Source organism: Gobio gobio (genome assembly GCF_949357685.1).
Source record: "Gobio gobio genome assembly, chromosome: 1".
NCBI lineage: Eukaryota > Metazoa > Chordata > Actinopteri > Cypriniformes > Gobionidae > Gobio > Gobio gobio.
Genome location: NC_137097.1, coordinates 21,077,485 through 21,099,015, shown reverse-complemented (window position 1 = coordinate 21,099,015; position 21,531 = coordinate 21,077,485). Strand labels below are relative to the sequence as shown.

The window sequence follows — 21,531 nt, the reverse complement described above, 5'->3', positions numbered from 1 at the left end:
TTTGCCTTTTAGCACTATTTTACATTTTTTGGGGGGTTATATTATATTTGCTTGCATTCTTTACTATTCACTATTATTAACATTTCAAAATTTCACAAATAAGTAAGCAGTTATGATCTGCAATACTTTTTTGAGCAACTAGACTACATGTATATTTATTAAAGAGCCATACAGGCACCCAGTGGGTAATGGCATTACAAGTGAAATGTTTTAATTTTCCAGCCACAAAATGGCTCTAATTTGCCTCTTTGCATTGTAATTCTCTATTTTAACCTTAATTAATACACTAATTGTAATATACATTAAAAATATAAGAAGAAAAATATTTTAAGTGGTCATTAATGGACCATACGTATTGCACAAATAGTATTTAGTACCAAAAGATCTCCTCAAAATATTCAATAAATATTATTGAATTAAAATATAGGCTATTTATTTTTAAAATAGTTAAGGTGTATGGTCACATTTCACCATCAATGAGTATAAGTGTGACTTAATTAGTAAGGAATACCTGAGGGCTAAATACAAGAAAAACATTAATATTAATGTTAACAATGTTGCATCTCTACCCCTCTCCATCTTAAAATGATACTGTAAATGTGGCTGACGTAATAATCAATGCACACTATGCTGTACTGTTTACCAAAACTTGCTGCAAACACCTGTAAAGTGAAGCTGTTGTGTAAATTAAGCGGCTTAAGCCATTCAAATGTATTGACACAGCGCTAGAAGTATTGAACGCTCCGGGAACCACGTGATCACGCGCGCCGCCGCGAGATGACAGGAGGAGTCTGAGAGAGACCTGTAGCCTACTCGAGCAACAGCGGGAACTCTTTCGGAATATTTTGAACAGCTGAATATTCATCTCATTAAGAAAAAGAGACGATTGTAGACGAAAATGAAGAGAGATTTTATCTTAGTTTTTATTTTATGCAAAACATTTTAGTCTCGTCCTTTTTCTTCAACAATAATGCCTGTTAATTAAGTCTTAGTCAGCGTTCTTGGACATTGGTGCAGTCTCGTCATAGTCTCGTCTTCGTCATGGAAAAAAAGGTCGTTGACAAACATATTTAGTCTCGTCTCGTCTGACGAAATTAACACTACTGTCAGGCTTGTGGCACCGGACAGTAAGGAGGGACAGACATATTTCAAGTGTTGAGTCAAGGAAGCAAAGTAAAAGCCCTTAAAAATAAATGAACAGCTCTGGCCCAAAAGAGAGTGCAAGCCCCAAAGCTTACCTCTCTTTTTTGCAGACACACTCCGGTTTTGGACTTGTGATGTGGAGGGACATTCTTGCCGGGATGACATGCTGACCTCATCTTCTGAACCCTCTTCTCTTGGCATACTGACATCTGGACAAAGAAATAACTTTATTGTAGTATACACTACATGAAATATGTAATAGCCATCAGTACAGTGGTTGTGTTATTTTATAAAATAATTTAGTATATTCAATTCAATTTTCAATTCAGTTTATTTATATAGCGCCGATTCACAACAGATGTCGTCTCAAGGCACTTAACAAGAAGTCAGTATATGGGATTTGTGTCTCTTAAAGAGAGACACAGTTGATTTCATCCCGTCTCCTATCGTCCTAAATTCTTTTCAAGTGACTAGTGACGTGAAAATATTAGTTGTCATTAGTGTTAATTTTGTCACCTATTTTTAATTTAGTCTTAGTCTTAGTCTTGTGCCAAATGTCCTTGTTAGTTTTAGTCATATTTAGTCATTCACATATCTTTTTTTGTTAGTCAAGTTTTAGTCGACTAAAAGTCTTGTCATTTTAGTCTAGTTTTAGTCAAAAGACAACTCAAGGTATCTTAGTCAAGTTTTAGTCGACCAAAAGCCTAGTCATTTTAGTCTAGCTTTAATCAAAGGAAAACTCAATATATTTTGTGGCAAAATAAGTTACATAAAATATATATAACCTGCATAATGTGCAACAACACCATAGCTAACTGGTTGATTTACAGCATAGATGCCTAAAATCAGCATTAGCTCATGAGACGATGGGCAAAAATATCGATTTCGATCTTGATTCAGTATGAATTCATATGTATATAGCCTACTGTACATATAAGGAACAATAAGTTGTTTACACTTTTTTGGGGTTATATTATATTTGCTTGCATTCTTTACTATTCACTATTATTAACATTTCAAAATTTCACAAATAAGTAAGCAGTTATGATCTGCAATACTTTTTTGAGCAACTAGACTACATGTGTATTATTAAAGAGCCATACAGGCACCCAGTGGGTAATGGCATTACAAGTGAATTTTTTTATTTTTCCAGCCACAAAATGGCTCTAATTTACCTCTTTGCAGTGGAATTCTCTATTTTAACCTTAATTAACACACTAATTGTAATATAAATAATAAAAATATTAGAAGAAAAATATTTTAAGTGGTCATTAATGGACCATAAGTATTGAACAAATAGTATTTAGTACCAAAAGATCTCCTCAAAATATTCAATAAATATTATTGAATTAAAATATAGGCTATTTATTTTTAAAATAGTTAAGGTGTATGATCACATTTGACCACCAATGAGTATAAGTGTGACTTAATTAGTAAGGAATACCTGAGGGTTAAATACAAGAAAAACATTAATATTAATGTTAACAATGTTGCATCTCTACCACTCTCCCTAATAAAATTATACTGTAAATGTGGCTGACGCACACTATGCTGTACGGTTTACCAAAAATTGCTGCAAACACCTGTATAGTGAAGCTGTTGTGTAACTTGCGCGGCTTAAGCCATTCACATACACTGACACAGCGCTAGAAGTGTTGAGCGCTCCGGGAACCACGTGACCATGCGCGCCGCCGCGAGATGACAGGAGGAGTCTGAGAGACCTGTAGCCTACTCGAGCAACAGCGGGAACTCTTTTGGAATATTTTGAACAGCTGAATATTCATCTCATGATGAAAAAGTAGAGACAATTGTAGACGAAAATGAAGAGAGATTTTATCTTAGTTTTTATTTTATGCAAAACATTTTAGTCTCGTCCTTTTTCGTCAACAATAATGCATGTTAATTTAGTCTTAGTCAGTGTTTTTGGACATTGGTGCAGTCTCGTCATCGTCTCGTCTTCGTCATGGAAAAAAAGGTTGTTAACGAACATATTTAGTCTCGTCTCGTCTGACGAAATTAACACTAGTTGTCATGTAAGCCCAGGGATGGGCAACTCCAGTCCTCAAGGGCCACTATTCTGCAGGTCTGAGATGTTTCCCTGCTTCAACACACCTGATTCAAATTAAATAGATCAAACAGCTTGTTGCCAAGCTCTGCACAATTAATCAGGTGTGTTGCAGCAGGGAAACATCTAAGACCTAAAGGATAGTGGCCCTCAAGAAGTATATTTCCTCATATAGTGTACGGACGACAGACCGTCCCACGCAGTCCACTAGTGCTGAAGTAGCTGTGCGCCGAAAAGATTGTATGTTGGACAATATAAGATGAACTGATTTCATCAGACAGAAAGCGACTGTTGTTACTGACATTACAAGTAGCATTAATGTTTAGGTTAGTTTGCCCTCACCTACTGTTTATAGGTTGCTCCAAACTCACGGCGCAGACCTTTGCAGTGCAAGTGCGGTCACTGCTCACCAATGCGGACAACCGTGGAGTCTGTTTGCTGCCATGAAGCAGACTTGGATAATGTGCTCAGGGAATTGTCCTGCATCACCTTATCGAGCACATTCCAGATGTTCTGTAGTGACAGGGACGTGTTGGAGTAGCTGTGCTCTCCCTGTATGAAGTCTGTGCCGAGAGATTAGAGCAACCTATAAGCAACAGGTGGGTTCACGCTAACCTCAAAGTTAATGCTACTTGTAATTTCAGGCAGTACTGACGCAGTGTTCAGTTTTAAAACTGGGGTTGTGTTTGACTAATTGTGCAGCCTCTGCATCAGACAGGTCTCCTGACAGAGTTGCAGGAGAAAGAGGTGGGTGGGACAAAGGAGGGAGGTGGAGTTGTTGATGTTAATTTTTGCCACGTGCTGTGTGAAATGCACGAAAGGTAAGAATTGTGTTCAAGCTCACCGGTTGCAGACACTCCCTGGTTTTGACTTTGTGATGTGGAGGTACATTCTTGCGTGGATGACATGCTGACCTCATCGTCTGACCCATCATCTCCTAGCATACTGACATCTGGAGAGGGAAATAACTCAATACAATACACAAAATATCTAAAACGGATCATTTAGAATCAATTTAGGAACATCGTATACACATACCTTCAATGTCCTCTGCTAAAGGTCCCTCCATGTCAATGGTCTCTAAAATGATAATTGATAAAAAATTGAGTTTGGAAAGCTAAAACTATGGGCAATCTGCAAGAGTATACAACAGTAGTGTTATCTCTCATCCCGTCACCATTACTGCCTTATGTTTTACATTGTAAATAGTTACATAGTAAATAGTCTGAATGCGGAAGTGCGGAGGAGTGTCATATATGTCATATATTGTGCCTTCAAGAATATAAAGTTAATTACCATTCACATCGACTTGTATTTCATCGAGGCTCTTTCCTTTGTAATCTCCTAGGCATCCTTGTTCCATTGCCAGGAGGACTTTACTTACTTTGGCTAATTGGAGGGTGCTTTCTGGGAGCCTGTAGTGTTTCCTGTGAACAGCGATATTATGACCAAGGAAGTCTGCCAACTGGTCGAGCTCGGTGGTTTTGAGGTTTAGAACAGTAGACAGGGTAGCAATATGTTTCCTCAGTTTAATTGATGTTAGCGCTTGAGGATTTTTTATGTCAGCACATTCACTGACAAATTGCCTCATGCAGTCACAAGCCCTCAGGTAATGGGCAGATTGTGGCAATGCAAACAGATATTCATTGTCCTTCAGCACCCCACATTCTTCTCTGCTCTCAGTAAGAGCATCAAGTGATTCTCTCATTAATGGGGTTAGAAGAACAGGAACCTTCCTTCCTCTTTTTCCAACAATTGCTATTCGCACAAAATGCCTGCAGAGCTTCTGCTCAAGCGCTGTGAGGGCCAAATTTACATCTCCCTGTTCCTCTGATGTGTCCTTCGATAAGTATGCAGACAGGCGCATTCGGGACACTTCACCTGCTCTCCGCCGATTAAAAAGCATAACTTGAGTGAGCGTTACTTTTGCAAGTTCCTTCCAATTTGTGGATGAACGATGTTCTTTTAAATCTTTGAGATGTTGCTGCTGTTTTTCTTCTAGATAGCAATGTAGCCTTTGGATATCTTGTGTAAGAGGTAAAAGTTGCGGTGCATTCCATTTGGCCCGGTTAAGCTGGGTTAATGCCTGGCCTGCAATATCAAACCTCCAACTCTCTAAATACAACTGTGCGAACTCCTCAGCGTCTTTAATGGTTTCTTTATCTTTCTTTTTCAGCCCTTCGGACTTGATAAACATAGCCAATGAATGCAGGCTGTGTCCTACCTTGCGTGCAAGTGAGGGACATTGGTATATGCCAGTTTCCTCACTGAATCCAGATAGGTTCTTTGCAGCTCTGACAACCTGGGAGTACCGTTCAGGTTTGATGAGTTCTTGAATGGTCTTCACATATGTGATTTTTTTAGCTTCCAATAAAAGCCTGCCAAGTTCTCTCAGTTTTTGGCGTATATACTGGTGTTGACTGACTATCTTCTCATTCTTTTTGAACAACCTGAACCCATAATTGAGGATGCAGTTGTCTCCTTTAATTGCAACTGCAATCTTGTCCTGAATCATTACACTCAAGAACTTCCAATACGCGTCTGTATATTCCGATGGAGAAGGTTCAGCGAAAGCACACAATGCCTGAACTCTTTTTTTACCTGGTTTAGTACTTTCGGGTTTGAAGCTGCAGACCTTGAAATGCCTCCACATCGCTCTTCTTGAGAACAACCCATAGCAGTGAATGCAATGTGCAAATTTATGTCCCTCTGATTTTTTTCCCGGTTGTTTACATGGGATTAGTTTTCCTTTTTGTGTTTCCAAAACATGACTGTTGTGCTCGAAGTTTCCCTTATTTCGTATGTAGTCCAATTGTAGTTTTCTTTCCTTTGAGTTTTTTGGAAAACTGAATGCTTTCGCAACATCCAATTCATCTTGGTGTTTACGCCACAAGTGTCTTGACATTTTCTGGACAAACTTCCTGCAATAAAAGCAGAAATGTTTCTTGTTATAGCTTCTGGATCCATCATCTTTCTTTAAAGTTGGACTGACAATGATATACTGCTCTTCTTCCAGGGGCACTGAAACATTGTTTTCAGAATATGTTGCAATTTCCTTTTCATTCCCATCAACTCTGCTATTTGGAAATCTTTGTGTGGGATCATGACATCTTTCCAAAAGTCTTCTCTGGCTAAAGTAAAATTGGCTATGACTAGAGGATTCACTTCCACTCTCCCTGGAGGACTCGCTTCCACTCTCCCTGGGCTTAGTCTTGCTCTGTCTGGAGGACTCGCTTCCACTCTCCCTTGGCTTAGACTTGCTCTGTCTGGAGGACTCGCTTCCACTCTCCCTGGGCTTAGTCTTGCTCTGTCTGGAGGACTCGCTTCCACTCTCCCTTGGCTTAGACTTGCTCTGTCTGGAGGACTCGCTTCCACTCTCCCTGGGCTTAGACTTGCTCTGTCTGGAGGACTCGTTTCCACTCTCCCTTGGCTTAGACTTGCTCTGTCTGGAGGACTCGCTTCCACTCTCCCTGGGCTTAGACTTGCTCTGTCTGGAGGACTCGCTTCCACTCTCCCTGGGCTTAGACTTGCTCTGTCTGGAGGACTCGCTTCCACTCTCCCTGGGCTTAGACTTGCTCTGTCTGGAGGACTCGCTTCCACTCTCCCTGGGCTTAGACTTGCTCTGTCTGGAGGACTCGCTTCCACTCTCCCTGGGCTTAGACTTGCTCTGTCTGGAGGACTCGCTTCCACTCTCCCTGGGCTTAGACTTGCTCTGTCTGGAGGACTCGCTTCCACTCTCCCTGGGCTTAGACTTGCTCTGTCTGGAGGACTCGCTTCCACTCTCTCGGGAGGATCTACTTCTTCTCTCTCTGGGCTTAAACTTGCTCTGACTGGATGATGCACCTTTGTTCTTTTTTTCCTTTTCCAGGGTTAATTCCATACTGCTATCACTTTCTGTGCTTTCATCCATGGGATTTGGAATATACTCCTCTTCGCTACCTAAGTTTGAGTCATCCGATTCCATGAGATTCATCTGAATCTTTAAAAACAAACACACATCTGTTAATAACTATTTTTGAGTATACTGATTGAACAGGCTCAGGATACTAAATGAAGAAAAATCTGTATGGACCATTTTCAGTACAAGTAAATTTACAAATTAGAAGAATCCCCATCAGACTCACTAGCAAGAGCAACAGACATTTCCACAATCATGAAAACACAAAAGAACACCCCCCCCCACACACACACACACAAAAAAAAAAGACTTACGGGACAGCAAGACCTTCTTCTCAGCTTCTGTGAATATCTTTCAGGCTTAAAAAAAGGAGTCTCCTCTGCGCTGTCACTACTTGAATCATAGAGACTGTGGGTAAAATCTTGTACTCTATCCATCTGCAAAAAGGGAGACATGGAGATATTTTGCTGTATGATTGCTGTATTTTTAATTGATAGGGAGACCATTCAGAGGTTGTCAGGTGAGCTAGACACCTATGAAAATTATTGACCAATATTACCCCTCCATCCACCTGCTGAGGCCCATGTCCAAACTGCCTTCCAGGTGGAGTAAACGTTGACAAAATTATTTAAAAAAGAGTAAGAGTTTCAGTTCATGCATTTGATTGTTAAATTTAATGACTTCACAGCAAATGATTCATCATAATGATATAGTGTCATTCCTGTAGACATGGAACTACTCAAGAGAGAGGGAGAGATTAGTCAATAATTTTCCAAAGTGTCTTCCTCAGCTCACAATTGTCTCCCTATCAATTAAAAATCAGCAATCAGTCAGAAAAGATGAGTTGAGCTTCTCTAATAAATGACTACTGATTGATTGTTGGTGATCTCTATTTAATTGATAATTAATGCACCAGGCGAGGAGGAGGACTCGACCGGATTTTGGCAACAGAGACCGGCCGCGGCGTCCGGGAGTGATAGCGTCGGCCTACCGGGGTTTGTCCCGGTATGCTGGCTGACCAGTAGCCTACACCACTGGGCACGTTGTATCTTTTTTCTTTTTAAGCACACACCTGAGCGCTGATCACTGGACATCACTCCTGCAGGTGTTTATGCCAATCCAATAGATTCAATTTCAAATGAGTCCATTTAGATTCAGATTTTAAAAGCAATTGTTCAAAACAATCGATTCAGGTTCAAAGTGAATGATTCCCATTCAAAATATAAAATAATTCAAATTCGCTTACTAGTGGCACAAAATTTATCACATAAACAAGTTAATTATATTGTTAAAATGTGTTTTGGGGCTTACCAGAATGCTTTTTGTGCGTCTCAGTGGTGGAACAAGTTCATCATCCGATTGATTGTTGGAATGGTTGCTTGGAGAAGCCTCATCACAAGTTTCTTTCACAACAGTTTCATCTGAATCGTACAAACGATCTGAAACATCTGGGCCAATATCATTCTGCCCTATAATAACATCCAGGTGTGGGGTGGGAGGTTCGTTTTCCATACCATCCTCATCAGTTTCATCACTATCTGGATAATCAACCAGTGAAAATCCTTGGACAGTAAATACCTAAAAATAAACAAAAATTCATTAAGTATGGAATTAGAAAGTTTGGCCAAAGAAACATGGCATGGTCTGACTAAAACTCTAAATCTAGAAATGTGAACATCAGCCCTTTTAGACAGTGTACAATTATAAATGTTAAAATCAGAGTACAGCTATACTATAGTATTACAATATTATCATATAGTTGCCTGAGGAAGACCATTTGGATCGAAATGTTTGTTTTTTTAGTCAATAAAAAAGGTAACTGTGAGCTTTAACCCAGTATGCAGATTTTCTTCTTTTTTCTCCCCAGATGTTACCATATTGCATTAAAAGTTGCCCCACAAGAATGGGACTGGAAAGATGCCAGTGTGTGTTACATTACCTGGCCTTTACAACCCAATAAGGTCACCTGACTACTTTAAAGCCCCATGAGCATTGGTCCATGGTCCAATTGACCATTACAGGGTTTTCAGTCCATCAAATCAAAATATTTAAAATCAAAATTCAAATCAAAAAGATGCTTTAAAACATCTAACAGCTCAGATACAGTTTACAATTACGAATGTTAAAATCACAGTTGAGGTCATGTCAGGTGTTGCAATTGTGCATTAAAAACAATTACAGTAAGAACTGGACGGAAGGGCCCCACATGGGTCAGACTACAGACATATGAGTGTGTAAAGGAGAGACTAGAGAAACAAAATGTATTTGGAAGATGGAAGGACCCCATAAGAACGTGACTGGAAACATGCCGGTGTGTGTGACATTACCTGGCCTTTCACAGCCAATATAAAGCCACATAAGCATTGCTTTAGTAATAGAACGCCACCACATGCATGTCAGCATAGATGAATGTGTTTGAATGTACCTTTACCTGTGTGCAGGTCTGATCTGGGTTTGGTCCATCATTTAGCATCTGAGGAACAGGGCTGGTCTCATTCTCTACTGCTGCAGCAGGAGTCTGAAGGCTTTTCACCTGAAATATAGACAGACAAGAAGACACTCAGAACTGTATGAAGAGACAGAGACATTCACAGGCTAATAAGGTCATCTAATGGTCAAACAGCACTGAACTTCAACTGAGGGCATGGACTAAAAAGCAGCTCACGTCTATTCCAAGAGTTTGCAGTGGATCAAATCAAAAAGATGCTTTAAAACATCTAACAGCTCAGATACAGTATACAATTACGAATATTAAAATCACAGTTGAGGTCATGTCAAGTGTTGCCATAGGTCATTAAAAACAATTACAGTAAGAACTGGACGGAAGGGCCCCACATGGGTCAGACTACAGACATATGAGTGTGTAAAGGAGAGACTAGAGAAACAAAATGTATTTGGAAGATGGAAGGACCCCATAAGAACGTGACTGGAAACATGCCGGTGTGTGTGACATTACCTGGCCTTTAACAGCCAATATAAAGCCACATAAGCATTGCTTTAGTAATAGAACGCCACCACATGCATGTCAGCATAGATGAATGTGTTTGAATGTACCTTTACCTGTGTGCAGGTCTGATCTGGGTTTGGTCCATCATTTAGCATCTGGGGAACAGGGCTGGTCTCATTCTCTACTGCTGCAGCAGGAGTCTGAAGGCTTTTCACCTGAAATATAGACAGACAAGAAGACACTCAGAACTGTATGAAGAGACATTCACAGGCTAATAAGGTCATCTAATGGTCAAACAGCACTGAACTTCAACTGAGGGCATGGACTAAAAAGCAGCTCACGTCTATTCCAAGAGTTTGCAGTGGATCAAATCAAAAAGATGCTTTAAAACATCTAACAGGTCAGATACAGTATACAATTACGAATGTTAAAATCACAGTTGAGGTCATGTCAGGTGTTGCAATAGTGCATTAAAAACAATTACAGTAAGAACTGGACGCAAGGGCCCCACATGGGTCAGACTACAGACATATGAGTGTGTAAAGGAGAGACTAGAGAAACAAAATGTATTTGGAAGATGGAAGGACCCCATAAGAACGTGACTGGAAACATGCCGGTGTGTGTGACATTACCTGGCCTTTCACAGCCAATATAAAGCCACATAAGCATTGCTTTAGTAATAGAACGCCACCACATGCATGTCAGCATAGATGAATGTGTTTGAATGTACCTTTACCTGTGTGCAGGTCTGATCTGGGTTTGGTCCATCATTTAGCATCTGGGGAACAGGGCTGGTCTCATTCTCTACTGCTGCAGCAGGAGTCTGAAGGCTTTTCACCTGAAATATAGACAGACAAGAAGACACTCAGAACTGTATGAAGAGACAGAGACATTCACAGGCTAATAAGGTCATCTAATGGTCAAACAGCACTGAACTTCAACTGAGGGCATGGACTAAAAAGCAGCTCACGTCTATTCCAAGAGTTTGCAGTGGATCAAATCAAAAAGATGCTTTAAAACATCTAACAGCTCAGATACAGTATACAATTACGAATGTTAAAATCACAGTTGAGGTCATGTCAAGTGTTGCCATAGGTCATTAAAAACAATTACAGTAAGAACTGGACGCAAGGGCCCCACATGGGTCAGACTACAGACATATGAGTGTGTAAAGGAGAGACTAGAGAAACAAAATGTATTTGGAAGATGGAAGGACCCCATAAGAACGTGACTGGAAACATGCCGGTGTGTGTGACATTACCTGGCCTTTCACAGCCAATATAAAGCCACATAAGCATTGCTTTAGTAATAGAACGCCACCACATGCATGTCAGTATAGGTGAATGTGTTTGAATGTACCTTTACCTGTGTGCAGGTCTGATCTGGGTTTGGTCCATCATTTAGCATCTGGGGAACAGGGCTGGTCTCATTCTCTACTGCTGCGGCTGGAGCTTGGGTTTTTTTCAACTGGATTGCAGATAAAGAAGAACTCATTTTAACACACATCACAGATCAAAGATTAAATGCATTTCCATAGACAGTCAAGAGTAATATTGGAAACATGGTTAATATTGGAGAAATACAAAATTTGCTTTTGCAACAAAAAAGAAAAAAAAAAGAAATCTCTATACTTAATCTAACCAACTCACCTTACTGCGCCAAGGCCATTTTGAATCACCATAGTTGTAATCAATTTCATCTCCAATTTCTATTTTCTTCAGAGAAAAAAGGCACAAATGTGGTTTGTTGTCAACTATGATTTTTTTCATAACGCAATTTGGATTTTTGTGCTGGTCATTGACCAATCTTCCGAGAGATCCATCTTCTTCAGATGCATCCAGGCTGAAAAGTATCAGAAAAATGGTAATAGTTTTCTAAAAGTTTCTAAAATCTTTTTAAAAGTTTTATTGAAAGAGTTATTTTCAAAAGAATTTAAGAGTATTTGTGCTTACTTAATTCATTAAGTATTAAACCCTTGTTTCAGGGTTAACTCGTAATTTCTCTAAATCAATACAAAACATCCATCTTTCAATGTTTACCATAAGTGATGATTCTGCCACTGAAAGTCAAAGAGAAATGTGCTTTCAATCTCTGAGTATTTTCTTGACTTGCATTCCTCCTGTGTGAGGAGTTTACCCCTGTACTCCAACACGAAGTCCCCGGGTTCAATGGGGTGTGTGGCAAACACTCCTCTTCCTACAATAATATATAATAATTAAACATTTCATTCTGGCACTCAAAAAGAGATACTACAGTATTTTCAAAGTGAGGTTGAGGTTCTTGCGTCTAGTCAGTGTATTACCTGCAGACAATGCTCAGCACTCTCCCAGTTGTGATACACACTCTACAGGTAAAGTGCTTTTTTGATCAGACTTCATGTGGCCAAAAAATGTTTTTGATGCAGACCCATCCACATCAATGCATCACTGAGGTCCTGTCTATGCTCTGTTCGGTTCCCTTAAAGGAGTCATGACCTGTAATTTTCACTTTTCCACGAGAATCAATGTATGTTATGATTGCCTAACGATTATACACTGGCCGGGAAGCCGATATTTAAAAGTGAAGCGTTTGTTTACCCCTGGGTTCGTAAACCAGCCCACGTGCACTCGCACTAAAATACGAGATTTTAATTTCTGCCCCGACTTGACGTCAAGACGGGGCAGGATATAAGATATATGGACACCACAGACCTATGCTGCAGGAAGCCCGCCCTGCCCCTCTCCCCCTCATATTCAGTCGCGAAAGATGCAGAAACGTAGTGCACACGTGAGTTGCTCTGTTGTCTGCCAGAATCAACATGTAACTTAAATGTGTTTTCTCTCCCAAGAAAGGACCAAGCTGTCAGGGACCAGTGGATTAAATTCATTTTTAATGACGCGGTTCCTACAACCCTTCCCACTGGCTTAACGTTAGATGTCTGTGCTAATCATTTTACGGCGGAATCGTTCACAAATTTGAATGTCTAAAAAACCACAACGTGAAACAAGGCAAAAACACCACATGATAGCAAACGTTGATCTCAAGCTGATAAAAAAAGTGTATCTACATTAAATAAAAGGTATAATGTATGTCTCAGTCAAAATGATTGTCTTTACCATTCAGAGACATCTTGATGTAGACGTCCTTCCATCGACTCTACATCTTCCCTTTCCAGCTCACGTTCAGAGTCTGGCTCGTACATATACGGTTGAATTCCATAGGTCGCGGCCAGGTCGGGTTCATTCACAACTTGAGCCATGATGTCATTTTGGAATGATATGCTGAAGTTACCTGCGGTGTCAACCCCCCTCCTTCCTGCCACCAATCAACGCGCCCCTCATTTGCATTATTAAAATGACAACAGCCAAAATATCGCATCAGATCTCGCGAGACAATAATGCCTTTAGAAATACGGGTCAGAGGAGCTCTGTGTTTATTTTTTTTCCACTTTTCTTTTTTGGAAGGGCCTGAAAGACTATAATAGAGCGTGGGTATCCAAGGTAATACTAGGTTATGACTCCTTTAAACTGAGAGTGCCGTGTACCATTTAGTGCAGGTAACACCAGTGAAGCGTAAGAACATCATGCAACTCAGACTTTTGACATAAGCAGACAGACAGATGTACTATACTGATCCAAAACTGGAAAATTACATTGTAGCCGCAGCAAGGCATGAAACTAAATATTAAATAGCAATATAAAAAACAGAAAGTATTCCTGATTTCCAAAATAAATATAGGACACAGAAACGCAATATAACAAAGGTATATAAAACAAATAGAGAGACTAGTTAAATAAAGTATTGTGCAAATGAGCTTTAAAGACCCACTCCGATGAAAATCATGTTTTTCGTGTTGTTAACATGTTCTTGTGGCATTTTTCTAAAGCTAGAGGACATATCTTTAGAAAATTAAGCAGAAAATTGCATTGAGTATTTCTGCATTCAAATGGCTGTGAACCAATGGCAGTCACTAAAAGGCAGCCTAAAACAGACTGGAGTTGTGATGTAATAACTCTGGGGGGGCCACACTCCGCTCAGGTTCTGAGGAGTAGAGAAGACGATGGCGGATCAACACCTGTGTGCTGTAGTGGGTTGCAGTGCTAAGAAGAGAGATATTGGTATTAGCTTTCATAATTTACTGCAGCGCTGGCTCCGCCCACAACGCAGAGGCGAATTGCTAATGAGCTACTGCCGCTCTGCAGAAGCAAAGTCCTGGAAAAGAGCACGTGTTTTTTGATTTGGGCTAAAAACTGCATAATCATAATTTAAAGACCACTAAGAACGCTTTAAAATAGCTCAAAAGATGATAGGAGTGGGACTTTAAGTTGCAGTGAACGAAAGGTGCATTGAAATTCGGATTCTCAAGTGCAATAACTTTATTAATTACAAATTTGTAATAATTGGGGTTTGACACCCAGAGACTGTGAGGAAAAAACTGCATGCTGAAGCAGAAACAGAGAAGAAGAAAGTGCTACTTCATGGTTCCTGCATCATTTTAAAAATCAAAACGAATGCTTTTTAAAAACCTTAGGAGCTCAGTAAATGAAAAATAAGACCCAACAGGCCAAGGGAAACAACAAGAAAAGAACTGAAATTCATACATGTGAATGATGACATCTACTTTTAATGTTTTATAATGCAGATGTGTTATCCCTATTAACTTCGCCCTTTCCTTTCCATGTCACTTATTTGGGATCAATCAAGATGAAAATTTGCCTTAAACTCTAAACTGCAGCTAGTCTACCACAGCAATGGGCTCTATTTCTCTGGACACTTCAGTAGAATATTCTGACAAAGCACTCTGATAATCTTGCCTGGGCTGTAAAGTATCACACTCACTTCGATCACTGTCTGTCTTTGACAAAGGCAAAATTTTTTTAATAAAATAGGAATATATAACCTGAAAACACAAAAACTGTACCCTGCCATTACGTCAACAATAATACTTTTTTGCTTTTGAAATGCACAAGTTGTCAAGGAATCTTCTGCAACTTACCTTTGTAACGGTCAATGAATCTCGGCATAAACCCATCCTTGTCAGTGCAAGACAGAATGTATGTCTTTGCATCGTCTATAGGCTTTTGCCTCCTCCTCCTTGTGGACATAATGGCTCTGTGAAAACAATTGTAATTCGTACTTAGTCAAGGCAAATCTCACAAAAAGGTTTTTGAAAAATAGCAAGTCACAAAAAAATCTATTATGTAAAATAAATAAATAGACATTCATACAAACACATAGACGCTGCAACAGCTGTGTACTGAGCTTCGCTATTGCAGGATGCACATTGTTTAACATCAAACACGGGCTAATGAAATATGCAAATTCTGAAATGTGCACACTGAAAGCTGACCGAGCCTGTTGAAGCCGAGAAGTTAACTTGTTAGATGATAACCATGTTGTGCTGCACAGACACTCAGTAATCAATTTAAACTAGGGTTGTCAAACTTAACTTCTGGTACAGCAGCTTGACCATTGACAGCATCACATCCTTCCTCATACATACGCGCATGGATGGTTATGGGGGGGTCCAGGGTAGGCCGGTACCACCCAGACAAAAAGCTTGGTGAAAACTTCCCTTAGAAGTATTGAGTCTAAACAAGCAAAGGTTTCAAATCTTGCTACATTTGTTGATCAGTTGATCAGTCACAGTGATGCTCTGAAATTTAAGAATGTGTTTTTATTTGTTAAAAATGTGTTATGTGTTTATATATATGGTAGTTGACAAATAGCCAAGAAAAAGTACTTTTTTGGGAAAACATAACTTTTTAAGAAAAAATACATATATTTATGGAGCATGAAAACTGCAGTTTCAGAAAATAGTAGTGGTCACTCATTTTGTCAATGACTTCACATATTTTTTTCACGTTTTCACTCAACAGTACTGTAAATGTGTCCTATGGTGTGACATTTAAAAATAACTAAGAAATTATATTAAATAACATAAAAAAATACTTGAGACAGAATTGTTCACATTATTAAAATATTATTTTCTTAAAGTGATTTTTATTTTACATGAAAGTACTAATTAGAATAATTTCCACCATGAATAATGAACTTGATAAACTTTACCCTACGAATGTCAATAAAACTTTTTTTATGTTTTATTGTTAATGTCAATACACTTTTAGAAATGTATGTATAGGAAAAGTGATGACCACTTAGTGAAATAGACACTTGCACAATTATGCCAGGAGTGTTCACAAAGATTTTTAAACATTATTTTCTTTATTTATAAAAGTTAATATTTATGAAATAATTTTGTCTACCGTCACACCATAGTACGATTTTGAGATTTGGCTCAAAGTTGTAAATAAAACAACAACAACAAAAAAACTTGTGTATTAAAACAACAAATTCATGTAAAACAAGAAAATGTTTAACCATTTACAGTATTCTAAATTATGAAAATGTGAAATAAATGATTTTTTAACTTCTGTGACGGTGAAAAAGCCACGTCACGTCAACTACCCATATATATATATTATTTTCTTATTTATATTTTTCACTAAATACTTTGCATTTTGCGAATTTTATTGAAAAAATGTGTGACCAAAACGTCCACAACTGAATTGCTACAGCTAAAGTTATATTGCTGTAATTGCAAAGTAAATTTGGAAAAACTTGAAGGCGATCTTTTTATTCTATATTTCTATTATTTTCTCTCAACTGTCCTGCTCTAACGAACCAGCTGCGGTAGGATGAGTGACTCCAACACGGCCCCGTAGCTTCAGTCCTGCGTTAGCTTCTGGCTTACCTCCATCAGCGAGTCCTGCCCTGTCTTGCTCACAATTCACAACCGATTCCACCTTTACCGACACGGCTTCACTGCACCCCGCCTCTGCCCCGCTGGCATGTCCGTGGGGACGTTATTAGGTTAAGCCAAAGCTAATATTATGTCGCTAACGTTAGCTACATTGCAGCCAAATGAGGTAGAAAATAGCCAGCCAAAAGAGGCAAAATCACGATATACTGTAACACCAAAATAAACTTAACATTAAAACCATGCCTAGCTTACCTGTTGCATGCAGAGGTCGATATTTGTAAAATTATTCAGATTTCCAACCACTCCGTCTTCTTCTGTCTTCAATCTTCTATCCTTGATGTCGTCTTCTTCTTCTACGTCTTCTTGCGCAATTTTTTCCGCAGTTTTCCTTACATTCGCGGCAGATTGTACAGTGCAGTGATTTCATTGGCCAAAGGTTTCAGATTCCCGCGGTGTGTATTCGATTTCGCGGGAAGTGTATATCCTGACTTCCGGTACAAAGAGGCTCGACAATACACACCTTCACACACTTACCCACTTTTTGCTACCTTATGGGCCACTTTTTAGAGATGGAAAAAAAAGCAATGGTAGCATCAGGGGAGGCTGCTGAGCTCATTTTAATTGAAATCGGAGTGGGGCCCACCATTTTGGGCCCCACTCCGATTTTGGACCTCCTTAGGTGGGTGTGCTCCCACCGATGGGAACCCACACCGACGTAAATGCTAGTACACACACACACACACACACACACACACACACACACACACACACACACACACACACACACACACACACACACACACACACACACACACACACACACACACACACACACACACACACACACACACAGGTCCCAACTTGGTCAAAAGTAAAAAAGTTTTTACTTAATTTTCACATTATTTAAACACACACACTTGTAGGTCCCCACTTGGTCATCACCAGAGTGTTTTTATTGTGTGTTTTTACTTGATTTTAACATGATTTAAAGCATGACCAACAGGGGACCTGAAAAATGTCCCCTTTTGGCTCAGAGGTCCCCTGTTGGTGAGTGTGTTATGACACCAAGGTCCCCTGTTAGATAGGTAGACAAGTACACACACACACACACACACACACACACACACACACTGATGTATGCAATTTTTCAGTTGCCCACTATGTCATGTTCATGTCATTTTCATTCTTGGGTGAATTATCCCTTTAAAGGATTCACCCCAAAAATAATATTTTCTGATAATTTACTCACCCCAAGGCCATTCAAGATGTTTATGTCATTCTTTCTTCAATTGCAACCAGAATGTTGAAGTCCAAATCAATGCAGTTTCAAAGGGCTTTAAAAGTGCTTCAAATGGCTCTCCTCGATCCCAGCTGAGGAATGGTGTCTCATCTAGCGCAACGATCGGTTATTTAAAAAAAAATATAATAATAATTTATATACTTTTTAACCACAATTGTTCCTCTTATGCTGGACTGTGACGCGTCGGGCATGACGTCATCACGTTTAGGGCTGAAACAACGAATCGATAAAATTCGATTATTAAAAGAGTTGGCAACGAATCTCATTATCGATTTGTTGTGTCGCGCGATTTGGTTTTGTAGAAATATCGTAGTATCGTGCACTCTATCAGTTGCAGTTCGGGCGGCTCCGTCTCAACATAGACCAACTGTACAACGCGACACATCAAATGTTAAAGCAGAGGAACGTTTTCAGAGAAAATTGAGAGAAATGCGTGTATATTACACGCCTCGCGTGCAGGTCTTAAAGAACAGTAGCCCTAATAGTAAACATGCTGCCTTTCTTGTGCTGAACACAAAAGAAGATATTTTGAAGAATGTGGCTAACCAGACAGTTGTTGGTCCCCATTGACTGCCATAGGAAAAGTTGGAAATACTATGGAAGTCACTGAGGTACATCAACTGTTTGATTACCCATATTCTTCAAAATAACTTATTTTCAACAGAAGAAAGAAACTTATTCGGGTTTAAAACAACTAGAGAGAGTAAATGATGACAATTAAACATTTTGGGAGAACTATCCATTTAATGTTAATAAAACAACAAAACACAGAGGAAATCACTCACTGCTCTTGACTGTGAACTTTAATATTAGCTTACATGTGCATGTTTTTTGTGTTAGTCCATTTAAAAAAAAATTATAATTATTATTACTTTAACAGCTCAGGGATGTTCAAGGAGCATCCTGTTTGTGCGTTTTCTGACTTTTTTTGCACTGTGAATTTGCACTGTCAGTTCTGTTTTTGAATAAAGGGTTGGAAAATAATGGGTTTTTTTTATTAAAAAAATTTTATCCGATTCATCGCAAAAATTAACGACAGATTAATCAATTATTAAAATAATCGTTAGTTGCAGCCCTAATCACATTGGAAAGGTCAAGTGTTCGTACCGCCCCATTGTTTACTAGCGTGGAGAAGGAGGATCGTTCACATTTTATTGTATGTTGAATGACATATTTATGTCTTTGTGTCAGATTATTGTTTAAAATGGTCCTTTCGTGTGGGTATCCTGGATGTTTAATGAATATTTAATGTCACTCGTGACCTTTCCAACGTGATGACGTCATGCCCGGCGCGTCGCAGTCCAGCACAAAAAATTGTGGTTAAAAAGTAAATACTTTTTTTTTTTTATGACCGATGGATTCGCTAGATAAGGCCTTATTCTTCAGCTGGGATCGAGGAGAGCCATTTGAAGCATTTTAAAGCCCTTTGAAACTGCATTTATTTGGATTCTGGTTGCGATTGAAGTCCATTGTGTGGAGAAAAATCTGTCTTTTTTTAGTAGATGTCTGTGGGCTTAGTTCTCAAGATAAAACAGTGTGAAACAATACAATACCTGTGTATGTTAAAACGTCTCGTTACGGATGTAACCCTCGTTCCCTTTATTCAGTCACTACAACGTAACGTTAGTGACTAACGAATGGGGGTTTCGCTTAGAAGCCTATCATCTTCGAGCACTTAGAAAACGCCCAATGGCGTGCCAATGCCATGGGGCATGCGGAATTTGCATACGTAACTCCGCCTCACCGCGTGAGTATATAAGGAAGTACGTGTCGCCGGAGGGGAACCATGCACACGGGGCACCTGGCCAGATACAAGGGTCTGGGCTCGTTAGAGGGCAGGGGGGAAGGAGAGGCCCTGCTACCATCCCCTGGAAAGAACTGGGACCCATCTCTGAGTTGTCCACCTCCAGCCTGGCGTTTGTACCCTAGGCCGCGGCCCCATCAAGGGCAGAGAAGGCGGAGGAAGCCACCAAACGGTCACGGGAAGCACGGGGACTTCCGGGACCGCGTGATCTCCCCATGCACCTCGGGAGCGAAAGGCATTGGGGCGGGGCCCAACAGCTGTCGGGTGCCGCCCCCAAAAAACAATCGCGCAACCACGAGTGCTCGCGACAGGGCGGAGTTCCACACCAGCGCGAGACTTCGCGGCTGCCCGAGATAACATGGCTGTCAACTTTAGGTCGGATCAGGCACCGCTGACACACCCGGAGGCGGAGCACCACCTAATCGTCATCCCCAAAGGACTCCAGCCCATCTTGGGATGCAGCAATCAACATCTCACTGATATCTGGAGTGTGAACGAAATGAACGAGGCGTCAGAGACGGGCCGCTGTTTCAGTCCAACACTCGCGGGAAGCGATGTGCGAGAGGGGGGCGTGGCCCGAGGAACGTATCATCGGGGTTCTTAATACCACAGCATCGCCCTCAGGTCACCCTGGCCACCAGCCAAAGCACCACCTCACTCAGAGACGGTAGATTGGGGTGTGGCAGAGGGGACTCTCTCTCCTCGCGGAGATCACTGAGTCTCGACCGCGACATCACGATGGTCACGTTCCCACAGTGGGAACATGACACATCCACAAACACTGCCCAAACGTGCTGAAGCCCAAACACGTCGAGCAGTGAATGTGCCCATAGACAGCAACAGAGATCGATCGCACACGGAAGTGCACGGACGAGCCGTCTTGAAAAAGACGTGCCACGCGCAAGCTCTTTTTGTGAGAGGAAGCCTCGCAGTCGATGCTGAAGCGCCCAGGGAAACACACACCAGCCGTCTAGCAGACCACTGCACAGATCAGCAGGCAGGAAGTATGCGATCACTGGAACGCGCCGTCACACCAACACCGACTGGAAAGCCGCTCGTCTCGAAGAGGCTGACAGAGTCTCAGAAGGCTTGTGAGGAGTGAAGAGGTAGGTACTCTTGGCTCCGAAAGCAGAAACATAATGCAATATTGCCACGTACTTCCTTTTATACTCACGCTGTGAGGCGGAGTTACGTATGCAAATTCCGCATGCCCCATGGCATTGGCACGCCATTGGGCGTTTTCTAAGTGCTCGAAGATGATTGGCTTCTAAGCAAAACCCCCATTCGTTAGTCACTAACGTTACGTCGTAGTGACTGAACGAAAGGGAACTGAGACTTTACATTTGGCCCAACGTGTTTTGTCTGGTATTTCTCTCCTTTTGACTTTGGCCGTAACATTCTTCTGTGGCCAGTAGCAAAACACAGTCTACAAAAAATACAAAATTAATATGCACATCTTTGTATAATAAACAATAGATCAGAGGTGTGACCAAGCCCACTTTACCAGAGTCCAAAAGGAGTTTCAAGGCTTCAGGCACAAGTGTCAAGTCAAATACAACGTAAAGGATTTATTTAATCTCCAGGATTTATTCTTCAGTATTATGTTGCTGCAAAGAGGCTAACTGACCACCT

General features: G+C 40.4%; 1 protein-coding gene across 1 annotated transcript; it reads right to left on the bottom strand.

The window, feature by feature from the left end:
* Positions 1 to 4,504: 4,504 nt before the first annotated feature.
* On the bottom strand, positions 4,505 to 17,244 carry LOC307135682 (uncharacterized protein). The gene is made up of 11 exons (XM_079832252.1): positions 17,048 to 17,244; positions 15,029 to 15,144; positions 12,093 to 12,249; positions 11,703 to 11,895; positions 11,419 to 11,520; positions 10,790 to 10,891; positions 10,167 to 10,268; positions 9,493 to 9,639; positions 8,418 to 8,762; positions 7,421 to 7,543; positions 4,505 to 6,129 (listed from the first exon to the last, which is right to left on the bottom strand). The coding sequence occupies exons 2-9, from the start codon at positions 15,135 to 15,137 to the stop codon at positions 8,718 to 8,720; spliced, it is 957 nt and encodes a 318-aa protein (XP_079688378.1). The 5' UTR covers positions 15,138 to 15,144; positions 17,048 to 17,244; the 3' UTR covers positions 4,505 to 6,129; positions 7,421 to 7,543; positions 8,418 to 8,717.
* Positions 17,245 to 21,531: the final 4,287 nt, after the last annotated feature.

Bases quoted from the DNA above. Each gene is read 5' to 3' on its own strand.
- LOC307135682 (XM_079832252.1), bottom strand. From the start codon at position 15,137: ATGTCCACAAGGAGGAGGAGGCAAAAGCCTATAGACGATGCAAAGACA. The intron at 12,250-15,028 runs GTAAGTTGCAGA...ATATTATTGTAG, and splicing joins ATTCATTGACCGTTACAAAG to GAAGAGGAGTGTTTGCCACA. The intron at 11,521-11,702 runs GTGAGTTGGTTA...TCTGCAATCCAG, and splicing joins AATGGCCTTGGCGCAGTAAG to TTGAAAAAAACCCAAGCTCC.